This window comes from Anser anser, assembly GCF_964211835.1.
Source record: "Anser anser genome assembly, chromosome: 1".
NCBI lineage: Eukaryota > Metazoa > Chordata > Aves > Anseriformes > Anatidae > Anser > Anser anser.
Window position 1 is genome coordinate 196149514 of NC_139720.1, and position 17262 is coordinate 196166775.

A 17262-nucleotide genomic window follows, 5' to 3' on the forward strand; every position below is an offset into this window, starting at 1 on the left:
AAAGTCTTGGAACAGCAGTGTAAACAGTCGCAGAATCACAGAATGGTTTGGGGTGGAAGGGACCTTAAAGATCATCTAATTCCAACCACCCTGCCATGGGCAGTCTGAGGTGTAGGAGTTTGTCTGAGTTTAACAGCGATGGAGGACTGGAGATATTGTATTTATATTGAATGGAGTAGGCTGGGTTGGAACAAGATCGCAACCTTCAATGGGGATAAATCAAGACTTCTTGGCACATAGAAGCTATTCAAGCAGCAACAGCAGAGAAAACCACATTGGGTAGGAGAAAATTTTGGGATTAATTGTAGGTGAGCAAAGGTGAAGAACTTGGAAGGGAAAATGATTTTTTTTTTTTGAGAACCCAGAGCAGGGAAGGAAATCTGTGACGTGGACAAGGCAAACTTTCACAGAAGGAGGTCTGACAGGAATATGCCAGAGACGAGTCGTTGTGGGGATCAAATTACGGAAAGAGAGCTGGAAGGGTGTGGAGGACAACAGGAGCACCGTGAGTAGGAAAGGTAGACATTGAAGAACCAGCAGAGCACTGTGAAGACATTTCTCCTCCTTTCTGCCTCCTTTTCTGGACTACCCCTCTCATTTTCTTCATTATTCCAGGATATAGGACCTCTCTCTGGCATAAGCTCTTAATTTATCCCTCAGTACACAATTGCCCCTTCAATTTTTTGTTTCCTTTCAAGCGATTTCCTTCTTACTAACTCTGGCCCATTAATGTCTCACAGGGCAGGTCTCTACTTTAAAATTGCAGAGATTTAGAGGAGGTAGAAGAGAGCAGAAAGGATGGGTCCAGAAGCAGGAGCTTGAGCAAAGCCACAGAGAAAAGGTCTTTCTGCTCCTGTGGTTTGCTGATCTGCAAGTGGCAGGATGAACACCACACAAAGTGACTTGTGTGTGTACTGTGTGACCACCTTTGACACTCGTAAGATGAGGCGATAGGACTGGTTGGGGTGGACGTCACTTTCACTGTGCTGACTGAAAGACAAAAGCCTCTACTGCCTTGTGTGAAAGCTAAACCTCAAGAGATCTTTTTCCATGTTGGCTGCAACCTGCTAATGCTGTACTACCACACACAATCCCAAAGAGTTTCAGTGGCCTTTTTCTGAAGAAAGTGTCAGTGACGGCCGTGCTGAGTGGAAATGCCATCCTATTTCCTCTTTGAGCCTGGACCCCTGCAATTTATTTGTGGAAACATTACACAGAATTTGCCAAAAGTAGAAGTAGAGGTTAATGCTAATCAATTCTTTTTCTGAGGTTAATTTAATGTCACAGTAACTCCTGGTTATCAATCTTAATATGGGATGTGAAAATCAGGTGGTCAGGTCTGAACGGAGAGGAAGGTAGGTGAGCACAAACAACCAAATCCTATCAGCTGTGCATGCTAATGGCTCAGATGCCTTACAGTCTTCTTTCAGACTTTGCTTATCCCCTGTGGCCAACTAAAATGGGAGGAGAAGGAAGCCACAGCACTGAAACATCAGCTCCTGTCTTCTGAGTGTCGAAAAACCTGTCCAAACATAGCGCCCTTAAAAACACCCTCACCCCTGATCCCAGTCCTCCTTGATACAGAGTAAGAGGAGACAGGCCAGAAGTTGTGCCCACATGCTTAGGAAAGAAACCTCCCCTTCTGTTCGGAAACTCTGGAAGAATTTCCGACTCAATTGCATTGTGTTTGCCTCTTCAAAGTCTTCAGTGACAGATCACACACTTGGAAAGTATTGAACCCAATTTAGCCTGACACAGTTAGCAGCATAACTCAACCCGCCTGACAGCCTCCTTTCTGACGGATGCTGCAGCTCCAAGGCAGCTAGACGTAGTCAGAAATGTCTCCAGAGAATGAACAGGTGTTCTATCTTAATGTTAATCGTAGTGAGGATTGCTTGTTTTAAAGTAATTTTTTGGGTTTTACATTTTCTTTGGGAATGATGCAATTTAATGTTTTATAAGGTATTTTCTTCTTATTGTTACTGTGTATTAGTTAGTTTTAAATATTGTTTATATAATTAAGAAATGAAATGAACTACTATACCTGGCCTCTATATAAATTATTTAATTTTCAGGTATTTTCAATTTATTTGCTACCTTCTTGGGCTTGACCCATGGAAGTGTTCCAGTGATGAGTGTCGAAACTGGCTTGCTTGCAAGTGCTTGGGATCATCTCCCAGAGGCTCATGCTGTTACTTTGCTTAGTGTCACATTGACTCAGCACCTAAGTGGTCTGCTGCATTTGTGTGATCTCCAATCCTGAATTAGATGGCAAAGCTTTCCATGAAATACACAGGGGCATTAAGACCGTTGAAAAGTGTCTTAGAAAAAGAAATTACCAGGGATAGCCTGAAGAGAAATATGGAGAAAGACAGTGAAAAATGACCTTTGTTTTCTTCAGAAGCTTAGCAGTAAGCCAAGATTTAGAAGCTGCTATAAAAGAGAAACTAGAGAACAGGCAACGTGTTGGGCCTCTATGGATGAAGTGGCAACAAGTTCACATGGAGCAGCGCTGTGAGCCCATATCCCCATACCCCACTAAAACTGTGGGACACTGGCTGTTCTGTCTGGGGTTACTTCTGTGCCACTTGGTGTGAAGGATTAAGTATTAACAGAGTGACATGAAGGCAGAACTGTCTGTATTGCCAGTAGTTAATTAACACACTTCAGGCATAGGAGACACAGATTCAAGTTCCTTCTGTAAACAAAATGTACCTGGTTAAATGCACAGACAGAGCTGCCTGGTACCTCCACAGGTCCTCAAGGTGTCTGTACTGATCTGCCTTCAGCACTCTTGATCCAAAGTGTCATGCCTGAGCTGTGCTGGAGATGCATTTAGCATCAGGCCCCAGCAGGGAGATGCATTCTCACCTTCTCTCATCTCTACTTTGAGAGCTCCCTTTTCAGGGCATCCCACTACTGACATGAGGGTTCCTGACAGCTCACCAGTGGCATCAGCAATTTTAATTAAATGTGTGCTATCCAACATAATTTTTTGGAGTTGAGGGTAAACGGTTATCTCTAGGTGCTGGAGGTATCTAAATGGCTGCTATGAGAAAAGCAGAGTCCTAAGTAACTTGTTTACACATAAAGTGGAAAACAAGCCACCTCCAGGCTTCAGATGCTGTGAGACCAAATGTCATAAATATAGCCTTTGGAGGTGATGGTAGCAACTGTGTCCTTGTCTCCTTATCTGATTGATGTTACAATCAGAGTTAGTCTCACTCTTTTTCACACTTTGGTGGTTGGACTTAGGTCTCCACGAGTAGGAGTTGCTTGGTCAAGTGTAGACATCTGCAGTGTAAACATCGACATTTGAATTAGTCATCGTTGGTTGCCTTCACCAACAAAAAGCAGGAAAGATTGGTAAGGCATGATTATCTCCCCCACAGTCATCTAAAATCAGTCAGATATGCTGCATTGTACAAGTTCCTAGATAGTTACATTGAAAATGAAGTTAATGTCATCCCAAATATCAACAGATGTCCTCAGAATGCCACTGAATTTTCTTTAGGCTTTCAAGTAGTTATTTCCTAATCTTTGTGTTGAAGCTATTAAAAGTTTTTAAAGTTTTTTTTTTTTCCCAATATTGATTCTCCTCTTTAGCCACAGAAAACACTTTTTTTTTTTTTTCTTATTATTGCTTTAGTATCAAAGTTAGGGAAAATCTACCAATTGACAGTATTACAGGTAATTAGAATATTAAAATGTTCCTTTTAAAATACAGGCAAAAAAAATAATTTGTAGTTTTGTGGTGTGGTCTGCTCAACAAAATATGAAAATTCTCTCACATAGCCTGGTATGGTGGAAGACACCTCCTCTTTTACATCGTTATGAACTTGATGACTACTGTTAATGTGTAACAAGACACTTCATCAGTTACTGGATTTAAACTTCTACAGTCTTGTACCTTTTATATTCCCCAAAACTTCTACAAAATAAGACCAAAATAGGTGTATAAATCTCACCAGATCAGAGCTCCCTATCCACACCACTGGTTGCATTTCATACGAGTTCTGCATAGATTTGAACAATTACTGTCAGGTATAAGTCTGAGTAGAATCTGTACCTTAGTACTTGTATCCTCACAGGAACAGCTAAAATATACAACTGAAAAAGCAACATGATTTTTTCTACAGTTTTAGAAAAATATATTATTCATTTGAAAGCACTTTTAAGTCCGCTTCAACAGTTTAATCATGCCAAAGATCTTTAAAGTTATTAGAAATATGTCACTTTAAAAAGACATTCAGGCCATGGCCTTTATAACTTTTTAATGTTTGATGCTAATGTAAGATGATGGATTGGTGAGCTGGGAGAGTGAATCCTCTTTTTAGCCATAAGGAGAGGCTGACAGTAGTGCATGCTCCTCTGAAGTATGATGACAGGGTGCCTTTTCTCTATCCTAACAGATTGGTCCAGGTTCTGAGCTCGGCTACACAAATAATAATATCTATTTGCTTCTAGGAAAGCAACCTGGAATATGAGTTGCTACATTTTTGAATCCGCTGTCAGTGCACAGCTACAAAAATTATTAGGAAGATTTTGATCTTAGGAAAATATTTTTTATACTATATACTTTATATTTATTTTATATTGAGGGTGCCGAAACTTGGAAGAGGTTTCCCAGAGAGGTTAGGGTTTCTCAGCATTTGGGATACTCAAAGTTTGACAGGACTAACCCTGAGCAACCTCTCTAACCTTGAAGTTGGATCTAACTTCAAAGCTGGACCTGCTTTAAATGGAGGTTTGAAGCAGATGACCTTCAGATGTTCCTTCCAATCTAAATTATTCTATGATTCTTATTTACTAGTTTCAGCTTGCCTGGCCTTACATTTGATACAACTGTTATGAAATCAATAAGTTATTTGGAACCTGCAACATTCATCTCATTTAGAAAAGGAAGCGATTCTACATTTTTATTTATAATTCTGCTCGTGACTTCTTGCCCTTAGACATTCCAGCTGAAGTTTAACTGCCTGTTGCATGCCAATTACACGTTTTGTTGTAACGGTGTTAATTAATCCATGTTTACAACAACTGACTGCAGCTTGTTTCAGGCTACCATTCTTTTCCTGCTTTTAGAATTAGTGTAGCAGGTATATTCTGCCAGTTGAGAGCTTCAGGAACTCCCTTCTGCTGTAATTGTCTAATTATGTGTGAAGGTCTGCCTGCACATTGAGGTGGCAGAAGAACACTGGAGCTTCTACACAAAACTAAAGAATATTTGCTCTTCATTCTGACGTCATTCCAGGGCAGAAGCCAAAACAGAACCCCTAAGGGACAGCAGGGGACAGGTACCACTCCACCATACACAAGGATTATAGCTAGTAATATAAAGTTATACTCCTCTTCCCAGGCTCTGTTCTTAAGTACACTGAGGCAAATTCAACTCAGGGCATGTACATTCAGCTCCCAGGATACTCTCTTGGTGAAATTCAGCAATAAAATTGGTTGTGTAATACTAACTTTGCCTGTGAGGTCCTCAGACAACCCAGCAAGTCTGTACTGATTTTGAATTCAGTAGGTGTCTAATACAACACACTACCAGTGTGGGAGAGTTGAAGGCGTAGAATGAAAAACAACAAATATAACGACGAATGTCAAATCAGGCTTGTCCTGCTGTGATTGACACCAGCTCAGAGGACACTTATTTTGAAAAAAGGCGTCATATTGTTGTAAGTATTAACGTTATCAGTTGCACTTTGTTACAGCAAGGCTGAAAATATTTTCGAGACAGATAAATGCATATAGCATTCTGTTCAAGATTAAGATAATTGTAGACATCTTTAGGAAAACTATAGTCTTTTCACATTCTGTGGAGATCTAGTTAATGGAGGTGCAAAAATAACTCAGCTGAACAGACTATTGGGCACGACTCAGTTACTCTCCCACTGACATCTGCACAGGGCTCTTAGATCTGATGATCCAGGATCTACAGCAGACTCATACTTTTCTGGACTTCCAGTAGGAGGCCAGGTAGGATACTCAAAGGCATCTCAGGTGACCCTAAATGCCTAGGTATATGTAGCAGAAATGTGGCTTTTGTTGATAAGAATCACAATTTTGATGAGACTTAAATAATTTGGCCACATATGGCTATCCTGAATTTTTTTTTCTGATTCTGTATAGTGATTGAGATACCTTTGGGACTGGCAGGTATGAATTGGGGTTGATGGGACACTTACTGGTCCTGTAGCTGGAGGCCTGGCAGCATGGCCTGGGGCACCCCAGGTGGCACCAGATGCCTATGTGAAGGAAAATGGGTCAAGTACTGTTGCCCATGTTCTTTCTGAGGACAAACCTTGGAAAAAAGTGTGAATGATATTTGAGTCATTGCCTCGATATTAATAGTCTCCTTTACTCAGTAGACTCCCTTGTTTATTTTTCCCCCTTCAAGACAGTGATTGTCAGAAAGCTGCTTGATGGAGGTGGCTGAAGAAAAAGCAAGGCAGAAGGATGGAAAAGAGCTGAGACCATTGTGCTAAGAGAATAGGATGCGGCCCAGCAGCCACCAGGAGCTGCATTGCTATTTCTTACACCTTGAAACAGTCTTGATCTAATGACAGAGCCTTAGACCCTCATGCTTATTGGACTGGAGACCATAATATTCCTGAACCTGACCTGAGGGTGCTTCCTCCTCCTTCGGGTCATATTTCCTGCCTCCAGAAGGTAGGAGGTTACCTTCTGGCACTGATCCTCAAAAGTCCTGTTGAGGAGAAACATAGAGGAGTGAGCAATGTGTGTTTCAGGAGAATGACAAGAGAAAAAAGTCTGAGAGATACCTGAGATAGATATGTGAAGATGATTGTAGCAGTCAGGCAAAGGTTACCCATTTCAATAAGACAACTGAGTAAGCCACTGTGGCAGACTAATACTTGGGGATTGCTTTCTCAGCCCCCCAAATTCTAGTCAGTTCTCTCATGTTCCCACCAAGTTTTTTTTTTTTAAATTCATATCCATTGCACTGTATTACACACATCACAGTCTCCTCTTCACCTCATCTAACCGAGCTTTCTCTGAACAAAGCATTCCCTGGCCAAGGACAAGGCTTGGAAGTGGTGAGAGGATGCAGCGATTCTCCCCTGTGGCTGCTGGCCCTGCGCCCTTTGGTGGGTCACGGCACTCCACGGCCAAGCTGCTCGGTGGCCACATTGCTCATGCTGCTTGATTGTGAATCCTCTCTGCGGGGATCCTTGGTAGTTACTGACACTGGGTAGGACATCCCAAAGGACTGTGAGGTCTTGTTTCCAAGTGGAAACCCAACTTAGGCACTGAGAATGAACTCCATGGGGGACATTCCAAACTGTAGCGATGTGCTGTCTGCTGAAGTAAATAGATGTAATACATCAGAGAGACAGGGCAGGATGTAAGAGGATTAACACTGGAAGACAGTAATGTATCCCTGGACAGCACTGGCATTGCTCACATCCTGAATGAGGAAAGGCTGAAGACAAACTCCTGGAAAAATAGACAGGCACAGCAGAACAGAATAGACAGCATCCTTCACATTCAGTCTCCCAGTCTGTCCATCCTCTAATATGTTACTTTAGGAAAAATCAAGACAAACCATTTTTTTTAAAAACAAAAACAAACAAACAAACAAACAAAAAGCCCTGCAACTTTGTTTTCTTTTAATTCAAATGTAAAAAGAAGTCTGAGAGGGAGCTCACAGCTTTGCTCAAACAGGAAAATCAGCAAAATCACCATTCTGGCCACCAAAACAAAAATGGTTCACAGTAACTCATGAATGAGCTAAACATGCTGGTAAAACATGGATTATACAATAGGCTGAGTCACAGCAATTCATCATATACCGTGTTGTTTTCCTCCTAGACCCTTGCACACTCAGTAGTATTTATGCCTTAGGGGTAAGCATCACCTCATCTTCACCTTTGCTTGCACTACCGAGATCTGTGTAAGAACTGGTCACACTCAGACTAGACTATAGTCAGCAGAAAGATACATGTTTTTTACACCGTGATTCAGTTGTTTGATATTTTAATGTCTGCTTTAAGATGAGGTTATTCAGTCTCATTGATTATCTATCTCTAGTAACTATAAAGGGTATCTAGAGTATTTGAAGTAAATAAATTAATACCTATATTGATAAGTCAACTGAAGCTAACACTTGCTTTGCTACCTCTTACTTTTCCATATTAGATAGGATGAATCTCAAGTCCATAGAGCTTTTTTATTTGTTTATTCTGTGCTGTAGCTGTTGGGTGTTGGCCATCGCTTGGCACCATTAGGCCCCATTCCTGAAGCCCTGGGACCTGAGAGAAGAACCAGCCACAGAGGATAGTGAAATGTAAGCCATCTGAACATGAAAATTTGTGGGCCTGAAAAAATCACAGCGGCATTAGAAGCTATGATTAATCTGAGTATGAATCTGATTTACAGTCTGATTTACAGTCTGGGCCTTGAAATGGAGCTGTTACATTGATGGTAATGGCTTGGATTTGGAGACCACTCCAGTGTCTAGCATGGCCAAGGGGAATAGCCATCACGAGTAAAGAATTGTTGCAACTTTGCACCCACAGACATGCCTACTCCTGTAGACATTAGGATTTTATTCAAATGATGCCTGGTAGCATTTCCCTCACCTGTCACTGAAAGGCTGGATGATGAAAGCCGAGGTTGCTGGGTACCATGAACACTGTATGTATCAAGTCATTTTGAAAAAACATCATCTTTACTTTCCTGCTCCCTAGTACCACATCCCTTGAAGCCCCCAGAGGACAGACACTATTACTAAATGCTTCCCTAACCTATCAGAAAGAACTTTAATGACTAGTACCAAAACACCTACAGAATAATCATGATGGTACTTTGGCAGTTCAGAGTCCCACCTCTCTAAGGACTTCAAAGCACTTCATGAATGTGCAGGCACCCAGACTGTATAAGATAAGGTCCTGCATCCTGGAGTAATCCTGTTCAGTTCTCCAGATGACATAACTAATGGTCCCTAATGATCAGAAAACAACTCAAGCTCTGTCGATATTATAAGAACGTTTGTTGTTTTATTCTTTTTGGTGGGTACAAAAACCACAGTTTCTTACACAGAACAAGATTATAAATAATATCTGTAACATGAGTGACCCGTAGTCTCTTTTGATTCTACACTGCAGACTGATGATGTACTCTAAACATTTTTTTCATTTTCTTTCTTGTATTAGACAGATGCAAATCTGTGGAACACAGAATGATGGAACAGAATGAAGGTAACAGCAAACAAGAGGATGACCAACAACTTTTATAAAAAAAAAGTCTCTGAATTTTATTACAGTGATGGCATTTTATATCAATTATTGCAATGAATTGTTCCCTAAGATGGTTAGAAAAAAGAATTGTGTTGTCCTCTACCGAATTTACATCAGTTAAAAAGCAAGCATGTTTCAATATTCCTCTTTTTTTTTTTCAAAGAAAATGTAAATAATTTCTTTATTTTTTTCACAGGATTTACATATTTATTATTTTCTTATCACAGTTTAGTGATTCATTTCTACAGCTGAACAGCTGAATATTCTTCCATTGTATATATTGATGTTCTGGAGACACAGGTTAGCATGTTCATTGACTTCTATAGCTATTTTTCTCTCTTTGTCAAGACAAAGACCAAAATGTTGTCCTTTCTGAGCATGTTCTTCACAGTTTAATGCGCTAAGTTGGCAAGTCTTATTAGTTTTAAGTCCACTCAAGTGAAATTTGTTGCTGTTAATACACCCTTCCCAGCCCCCTCCCCCCAACAAAACTAAGTTATGAATTTTCCTGATATAAAATCTGAGTTTGGGTTTCCGAGCTGAGCTCATGCACACATTGTTGCTGATGATGTCTGGCGCATTTGGACGTACTTCCCTTTCTCAGCCAAATTATTAGTTCATCAATGACACTCCCATGTCGTTACAGTCTGTGCTGTGTTCCCATCAGTCACCAACACAGTTTGATTAAGGCACTCAATTATTTTTTTGGTTTTTATGGTAGGTCCGATGCAATTACAGCCAATCCTGAACTTTGTCTAATTGCAGTTCCAGAATGCACGGCCTTCGGGCAGTCGGGAGTCAATACGCGGCCGTTTTCACCCACACTTCCCGTGATGGATAATCTGGCTTTGTTTCTTATGGCTTCAGAAAAGGTAAGCTGTCACCCCCAAAAAAACCCAAAAAAACAAAAAACAAAAAAGGAGAAAAGAAAAAAGTGTTAGAACATTTCTGCCCTTCAAGAAACCAGGACACAACAAACACCAAAATATTAAATTTTAGACATCTGCATTTTTTCATATTAACATTAAAAATAATAATCATATATGTAAAATACATAGCATTTATGCATACTAGGGGAAAAAGGCTAGAAACTCTGAGGGTAAATTTTATTACAATAAGTCATTATCAATTTAAATATAAATTCCAGATTTGAGCAAGAAATTAACAGAATAGGGAATACCTTCAACTAAACTACTTCAAACTACATTCAATAAGACCTTTCATAAACCTGAAAGCATTAGCACCTTTGAATAAAGTCATGCACAGGCATTTGTAGTCTTAAAACTTCAACTAGGTATTTCAAGATAAAATAAAACTACTGAAAATTGCTTACAAATTGCTATAGCTGTCTTTGTGATAATTCCATGGACCAAATCTAAATAAATTATTACTTCTACTCATAATGCATCCATTCTCAAATCTCTTTTCATATATATATTTTCCTATAATTAGGGAAGGTGGGAACTTTCAAAGGCAATGTAGTTTATAGAGAGAAAATACATTTTCTATAGTTCTTAACATTAGGTCTAAACTTTCCAAATGATGGTTTAAAGAAATGCTACCTCAAAATCTTTACCTTCAGGTAAATCAAAACAAACTATCTTTAGAGACTGGTTGCCTCAAACAGAAGAAAAAAATATTTATAGTTATTTCATCTAACTTCAGCCATCCAAAAATCAGCAAACTAATCTAAAAGAGCTCTCCCATTAAAATAGAAATAGCTTAGACTGAATGATTTCTAGATGGTTGAAGTCAGGGGAGGTGTCTAGGGTCAACCAACGCAGAAAGGATACCTGGAATATCAGGCACCCAAACTACATTGTGTTGAAACAGATTTCAAAGATACTGTGATAAGATACTAATTAGTGGAGGAATTCTGATTTCTAGCCAGCTGAAGCTATAGTCTATTCAACTAATGCTTGTAACTGGTGTGCAGGGATGTAATCTGAAATAGTGATTGGAAAAGAGAGAGGCAGGAGGGTTCATTCACATAGGAGCAAAGGGATGAGAAACATTATGAAATCATTTTATTTGCCTTATTACTGATCTCTGCATTTAGGTCTTTGTCCCTCTGAGCCCGGTTTCTCCTTCCAAGGTATCAGTATGCCCTAAACTGGGATGAGGGAGATTCCTTAAAACTCCCAAATGTTTCCACAGTTTCTGGGTGCACTTCTATGAAATGCACCAGTCTAATATTGTATTGCTGTTATTGGCTCCTTCAAAAACAAATTCTCCAAAGTACAGCTGCCTTTATCGCACAGCAGGATATGGATATAAGAGCAAATTCCTGATCAATTACTGTAAAAATTTCAGAATAAGACCCCAGCTTAAAGAGTGCATTATGGCATTCCCCTTCAGCTGAAAAAAACTTCGTTAATCGTCAATTACAAAGTCCATAGTATTCCTTTAAAAAGTCTCCCTGCTGCCACAGTAATCTGTGGCAGGGACTGTTACCCAGCATATCTTGAACTAACGCAAAAGCTAGATATCAAAAGGGAGAAATAGATAAAGAGTGAGTGGGGACCTGGGCCCATACAGAGTTCTGCTGAATAACAAAAACTTCAACTACACCCAGCAGCAAATAAAAAACTGCATTTGCAAAGCACAGACACAATGCAATGTGGTGAAACTCCACATGGTGCATGTCCACAGTCCTATTGCAAATGTATGTCAAGGTTCTGCTGCCTGCAGAAATGCACAGAACATGGTTTGGTCAATGGCAAGAAAAGATCTTTAGCCATGAGTTTTGGGGAGGGATGAGAGACCAGATCAGATCACAATGCAGACTGGGCTGGAAATGGGACAGCCGATTTGGTTAAATTTCCCAGCAAGTCATCGCTGTGTACCAACATCTCTCCATCACTTTGATCAGCTATCTGTTTGCTAATGGGAAATCCAAGAAAGAAATTTACATGAGATGAGTGAGTTATGCAAAGCTTGATGGTTTTCTAGCTCAGTCTATAAAGCTTTCTGGCCATTGACAACACACTTAGGACAGAAAGACAGTAAAAAGGGATCTACCAACAAAAAATAAAAAAGGAAAAAAAAGAGAATAATGAACAATTTCTCAGCAGCCTTCCATGGACTAACAGAAAAAGCTGCAATAAGGCAATTCCTCTCTTCTCACGGTACAGATTAACAACAGCTCAGCAACACACTGCAGGAAACAACCCAGACAGTCAACAAAGTCAGCAGGAGCAGGTCAAACTTGTACTCAGGAAGGTGCCATAAAGCAAAGTAATCAGATATGTCTCTGTGTTTTATTTTAAACTAAGCTATGGGTAATGAGCCAGGCTAATACCGTGTTTAATTGCTGTTACAATTTCAGATTTATGACCCGGCTATAGAAATGGTTTCAGGAGAGGCTGGGATGAGAGGGAAAAGTCTTGATATCTACTGTGAATATTACTAAAGTTGTGGAAGTCTCTGTGCATTAAGTGTAAACAGTTAACTGTGTTAGTTTCCAAACTAAGCAATAGTGTTAGTTTTCAGATTAATATCATTAGTCTTGATTAAACTAGTTGTTGACTTAAACACTTGAAAACACTGACTGTCCTGTTCCTACTGGGAAATGGGAATTTAGGAAGCTGACCTCCTCAGTCTATACAATACAAGTATCCCAGTTGTGTGGGTTCTTTGTTGTTCAGACTTAAGTACCTGGGTCACCTGGGGATGTCTTTGGCACAGATATTGAAGATGAACTTTCATTTTTTTTTCTATGTTGAATTGGAAGTATATAAGTCAAAATAAATAGATTACACGTTTAGTGAGCCATCCTCTAGACTTTGGCCTTGTTAGCAGTTAACTTTTTTTTTTTTTTTTTTTTTGTGTGTGTCTTTCTGGTAAATTTTGTAGTTAATTTGGTCAATTATGAACAGCATGGGTTGGGAGAGCAAGAGAAGGCAGTGGAACTGGAAGCTGGCTGGTGTGCCTCACGGCCCAGGGAGAAGCCGTGTGGTTGTGGCTGGGAAGGCATCCCTGGGATAATCCCCTTCACACCCGTGGGTCTGATGGGAGGAACTCAGCAGGGCTTTTCTCTGGGGCAGCTGCAGAGAGGGGAGCTGGGCTCCGCACTGTTCCCAGGCTATCAGGCTGACTGGCGTGCTAAGGGCTTAGTGCTGATACAGGAAAATGGAGAAAAAGAAGGGATTGCTCCCTCTTCACAACACATCTCCTACCCTGCCAAGAGCAGATTCAATAACCCTCCATCTGAACATCTTTATCACATGCATGTGTACTAGTCCTACTTTTCCATTTTTTGCTGCCTCACAGTGGGTTAATTTCCCTGAGGCAACTTACTTTCTACAGGACTAAATTAGAAGAAAATATGTTAATGAATATTAATTTTCAAGTGGGTTATTTAAGCCTTTTTGTATCAGTTTAAAACATAAACTGTTAAAACTTTTTGGTGTCAGCTTAAAAATCAGCATGTTGGTTACTCATGCAGGTTAGGACTGCCAAGTGTCTTTCCGTATTAGTGAGTTTTAGTCCTAATATGATCCCTTTACTCCTTGGATAAATAAACATATCAGAGGTTTTGAAGTGCTAAATGCAGGCATATTTCTGCAGAAGTATGTGTAAAGACTGCTGTGAACTCTGTCCTGCTGTCGGCTGGCAGAGGTTTATGACCCGTGTGGGTATGAGCCCCACAGGTGGCCCTGCTCTGCCCGAGAGTGTGAGGTGACCTCAGCAGTCTGCCACCTACAAGCATAAGCTCTTCTATGTGAGGTTCAAAATTTTCTCAGGTAACTATTACAACAAACTAGATAAGGAAAATTAAGAATTTCTGAATTCTATAAATATCTGCTTAAAATTCCTAAGTATTTTTTTTTAAGTTTTTAAATGCCTGCACCCTGAGATGTTTTTAAAATGTTATCAGAAGTTACCACTGGCCCAAACATGAATTTTAAATTAAATAAAATGTTGGCTTTTAAAATATATTTTCTCCTGTAAGAATTCAACTTTCTGTTTTAAAAAATCACACAAAAACTCAAAGTTTAGAGAAAGGTACTTAGGTTCTTTTCTTAGAAGACAAAACTGAATTAGCGCTAATTTTTATGTGCAGAAGACAGTAAGGGTAAAATAAATTCTGCAAGTATAATAATAGCATTTGTTGTACTGTAATCATAGCACTGGGTGGGAACTCAAGTCATGCCAGGGTTAGTTTGGAAAGCCAGTTTGGGCCAGGTCAGTATTTGAATAAAAGCTTTGGGTTTTTATTTTTTATTTTTCTTTAGGACTATATTTTGGATGCATTTTGCTTTGTAAACTTGACAAGAAATATGCTTTCTGGGACTTCTGCTGCTGAACAGTGCATTGCTCATGATAAGAGAGAACAGTAAAAAACTATATTTTACTATTGTCAATATACCTTGGGTTTGCTTATAAAAATGGATTGCTGATGTGTTATCACTGGAGCTCCCTGCTTTGATATGCACGCATTGTTTTTTATACTAGGCTGGGGATGCTCTCAGTGGTGTTCACCTGCTGTGCACTGGAGGTTTGGCCTTTTTCTTGCTTATTTCCATGCCTCACATTTTCACTAGTGAACTAAGTGCACAGCTGAGACATTTTTTATGTGGGGAAATCAGGCTCTATTACAATTAACGTATACCCAGGGTCATGACTTCTTGTACAACAGGGAACCAAAGAAAACCACACCGCGACAGCACGTCTGGGAAGCTCCCCAGCCAGCGCACGCCAAGCCCCCTCCCTCGCCCCCCGAGGACCCACCTATTCCTTGCAGCGCTCCAGCTACCATGCTCAAACACCATGCTCTGCTCACTCTGTGTCTGCTCTGTACTGTATGGTTCGGTATTGTACCGGCTGTGCCTTTAGCCTGTAAGCTCCTCGGGACAGGGACCTGTTATGTGTTTGGCACACTTCACCTATTGTACAGCGCCGTGTACTCCAGCGCTATATAAATAATAAATAGAAAATAGTAATTGCATCTCCAGTTGTTTCCTCTGAAAATTTTTCTAGGTGGCAACATAACATTTCTATTCATCTCCTTTCACCTAATTTTTGTTAATTCTGTTTTGTTAGAAGAGGAGAGGTGAGGCTTGCTGTTGGCAAGGGGAGGGAGCTTGAGGTAGCACTGAGAGGGCAGGGGACTGGCACACCTCTATTACAAAGCAGCCAGTTTAGCTTAGAAACTATGGAAAAATTCTGTTTAGAAGCTTAGTGTGCTGCTACATACCATTTCCAAAGGTCAGGGAGTTGATTTGACTAATGATTAGTAAGCTGCTCACTGCATGGATGAGACCAAATGCATTGGTAAACCATCCCTACACACCTACTAAGGGGAACTACGCAGGATGCAGCTCAGCAATATCAGCATTTTGGTCTGAAATCACTGCGTGAATGTCTATGAGTCCCGAGCCAAGCAAGCACATTACTGAAAGCTGAGGACAATAATCAAAGTCTGTTCACTAGTTAGTGACTTTTGGTTGTTATTATGGTGGACAAAGCTTGACCTGAAGCAGAATATTGTGTGTGGGGAAAAAAAAAAAGCCACACAATTAGCATAAAACATGTATCGAAGGGAGGGTGAGGAGCAGGGTGGGGAGGAGGAGGAGAAGGTAAAACAACATTTAGACTTCTTGTAACAGTGCCTTGTCTTCCATTAGGTTAACTATGGTTCAGTGACATTGCCTATCCTAAATCCTCAATGTACGGAAGTCCCAGTTAGGGCCAACAGAGAATAATAAAAGCTTACAGCAATTTGTCATCGGTAGAGTGCAAATGTTTAAGAGAACAGACTGGCCAATCAAGTAATTAAACACTGGCCCTCTGGATATTTCAAATACCAATTATTTCCCAACTGATTGAACAACATTTAGTTGTTATAAACGTAGTTTTTATGTTAAAATTTTCTTGCAATGCAGATGTCTATTAGCAACATAGAATAGTATGCTGTACATCTGCAGCCAAAAAAACTGAACCACTTTGCACTGAAGTTTTCCAAAATATAAAGCTCTGTTTAGAAGCAAGCACCACTAGACAGACATGTCACAACACTGCGGTACAAGATGCATCACCCACTCACTGTAGTAGGCCCTAAGTCCTACCCCTAAATTTTAATACTTTCGGTTCCATATACGTTGTAACCTTCTCTATAAGTTGCTAAATTCTGGGTATTCTGCGAGGAAGTTGGGTTAAAAGTCTGTGCACTCTTTGCCACCTTCATTCGCTTCGCCTCTGCCCTGGACTTGTAACAGAACTCTATCAAAGCCACCAGCATTGCCAAGCCCAAGCCTCCAACCAGAATGTAGAAGACTCCAGCAACGTTGCTGAGACTCAAGGCACTCGTCTTGTCCTGGGGAAACAGAAGTGACACAGTTAACCCCGGCATCCAGACCCCTGCAGCACAAGCTACACATTAAAACATCAGAAATAGATATAAATAACAACATTTAGCTGAAATTAAATTACCGTCATTTACATGCCTCTCACAAAATTTGACCTATCTGGATCTATAAAATATATTTTAAGCACCTAGTTTTCCTGGTCAACATCAAAGTATTATAAGTATGTTGCGAGTATATTGAGATGTCATTGTTTACTTACTGCAAAGCATTACTTCCACTAGCTGGAGAATTGAACGATGACACATCCAGTCCTCTTTAAGGGACATTTTAACACTGACATGAAACTGCATTTACACAAAGCTCTTTAAAAGCTTTGGAATCCAGAAATCCATTTACATCAGACAAGATTTTGCTTGATGTTCACGAAAAGACAAATTTCACTTGTAGTAGGCATTGATGTTAATTCAAAAGATCCAGACTGACTTTCTGCTACTTAAGTGACAGGTGAAAATAACATGTGAGGCTCAAGTTATTGGAACAAACACTTCTTTGAAAGTGCACACTGTACCATACACATCACCATATATTTGCCTCTTACTGATTATTGTAATTTTTTTTTTTGTTTTATTATACAGTTCTGGAACATGCCCATGGACTAAGGCTCTGCAGTAGTACAATTTTAAACAGTA

General features: G+C 40.0%; 1 protein-coding gene across 8 annotated transcripts in view; it reads right to left on the reverse strand.

Annotated features, from left to right (window-relative positions):
* Window positions 1–7615: 7615 nt before the first annotated feature.
* Window positions 7616–17262, reverse strand: part of GRIA4 (glutamate ionotropic receptor AMPA type subunit 4) — a 224548-nt gene continuing 214901 nt past the window's right edge. For 3 of the 8 annotated variants that reach the window (XR_014578151.1, XM_083820243.1, XM_083820244.1), the window contains 2 exons: window positions 16447–16581; window positions 7616–10140 (listed from right to left, as the gene is read on the reverse strand). Coding sequence is in view for 7 of the 8 variants with exons in the window: in XM_083820243.1 (XP_083676369.1) it covers window positions 9976–10140; window positions 16447–16581 (300 nt within the window). In the remaining variant the exon portion in view is untranslated. Of the gene's footprint in view, window positions 10141–14996; window positions 15180–16333; window positions 16582–17262 lie in introns of those variants that run through there. The other 5 variants (XM_083820245.1, XM_083820246.1, XM_083820249.1 and 2 more) reach the window with 5 other exon arrangements.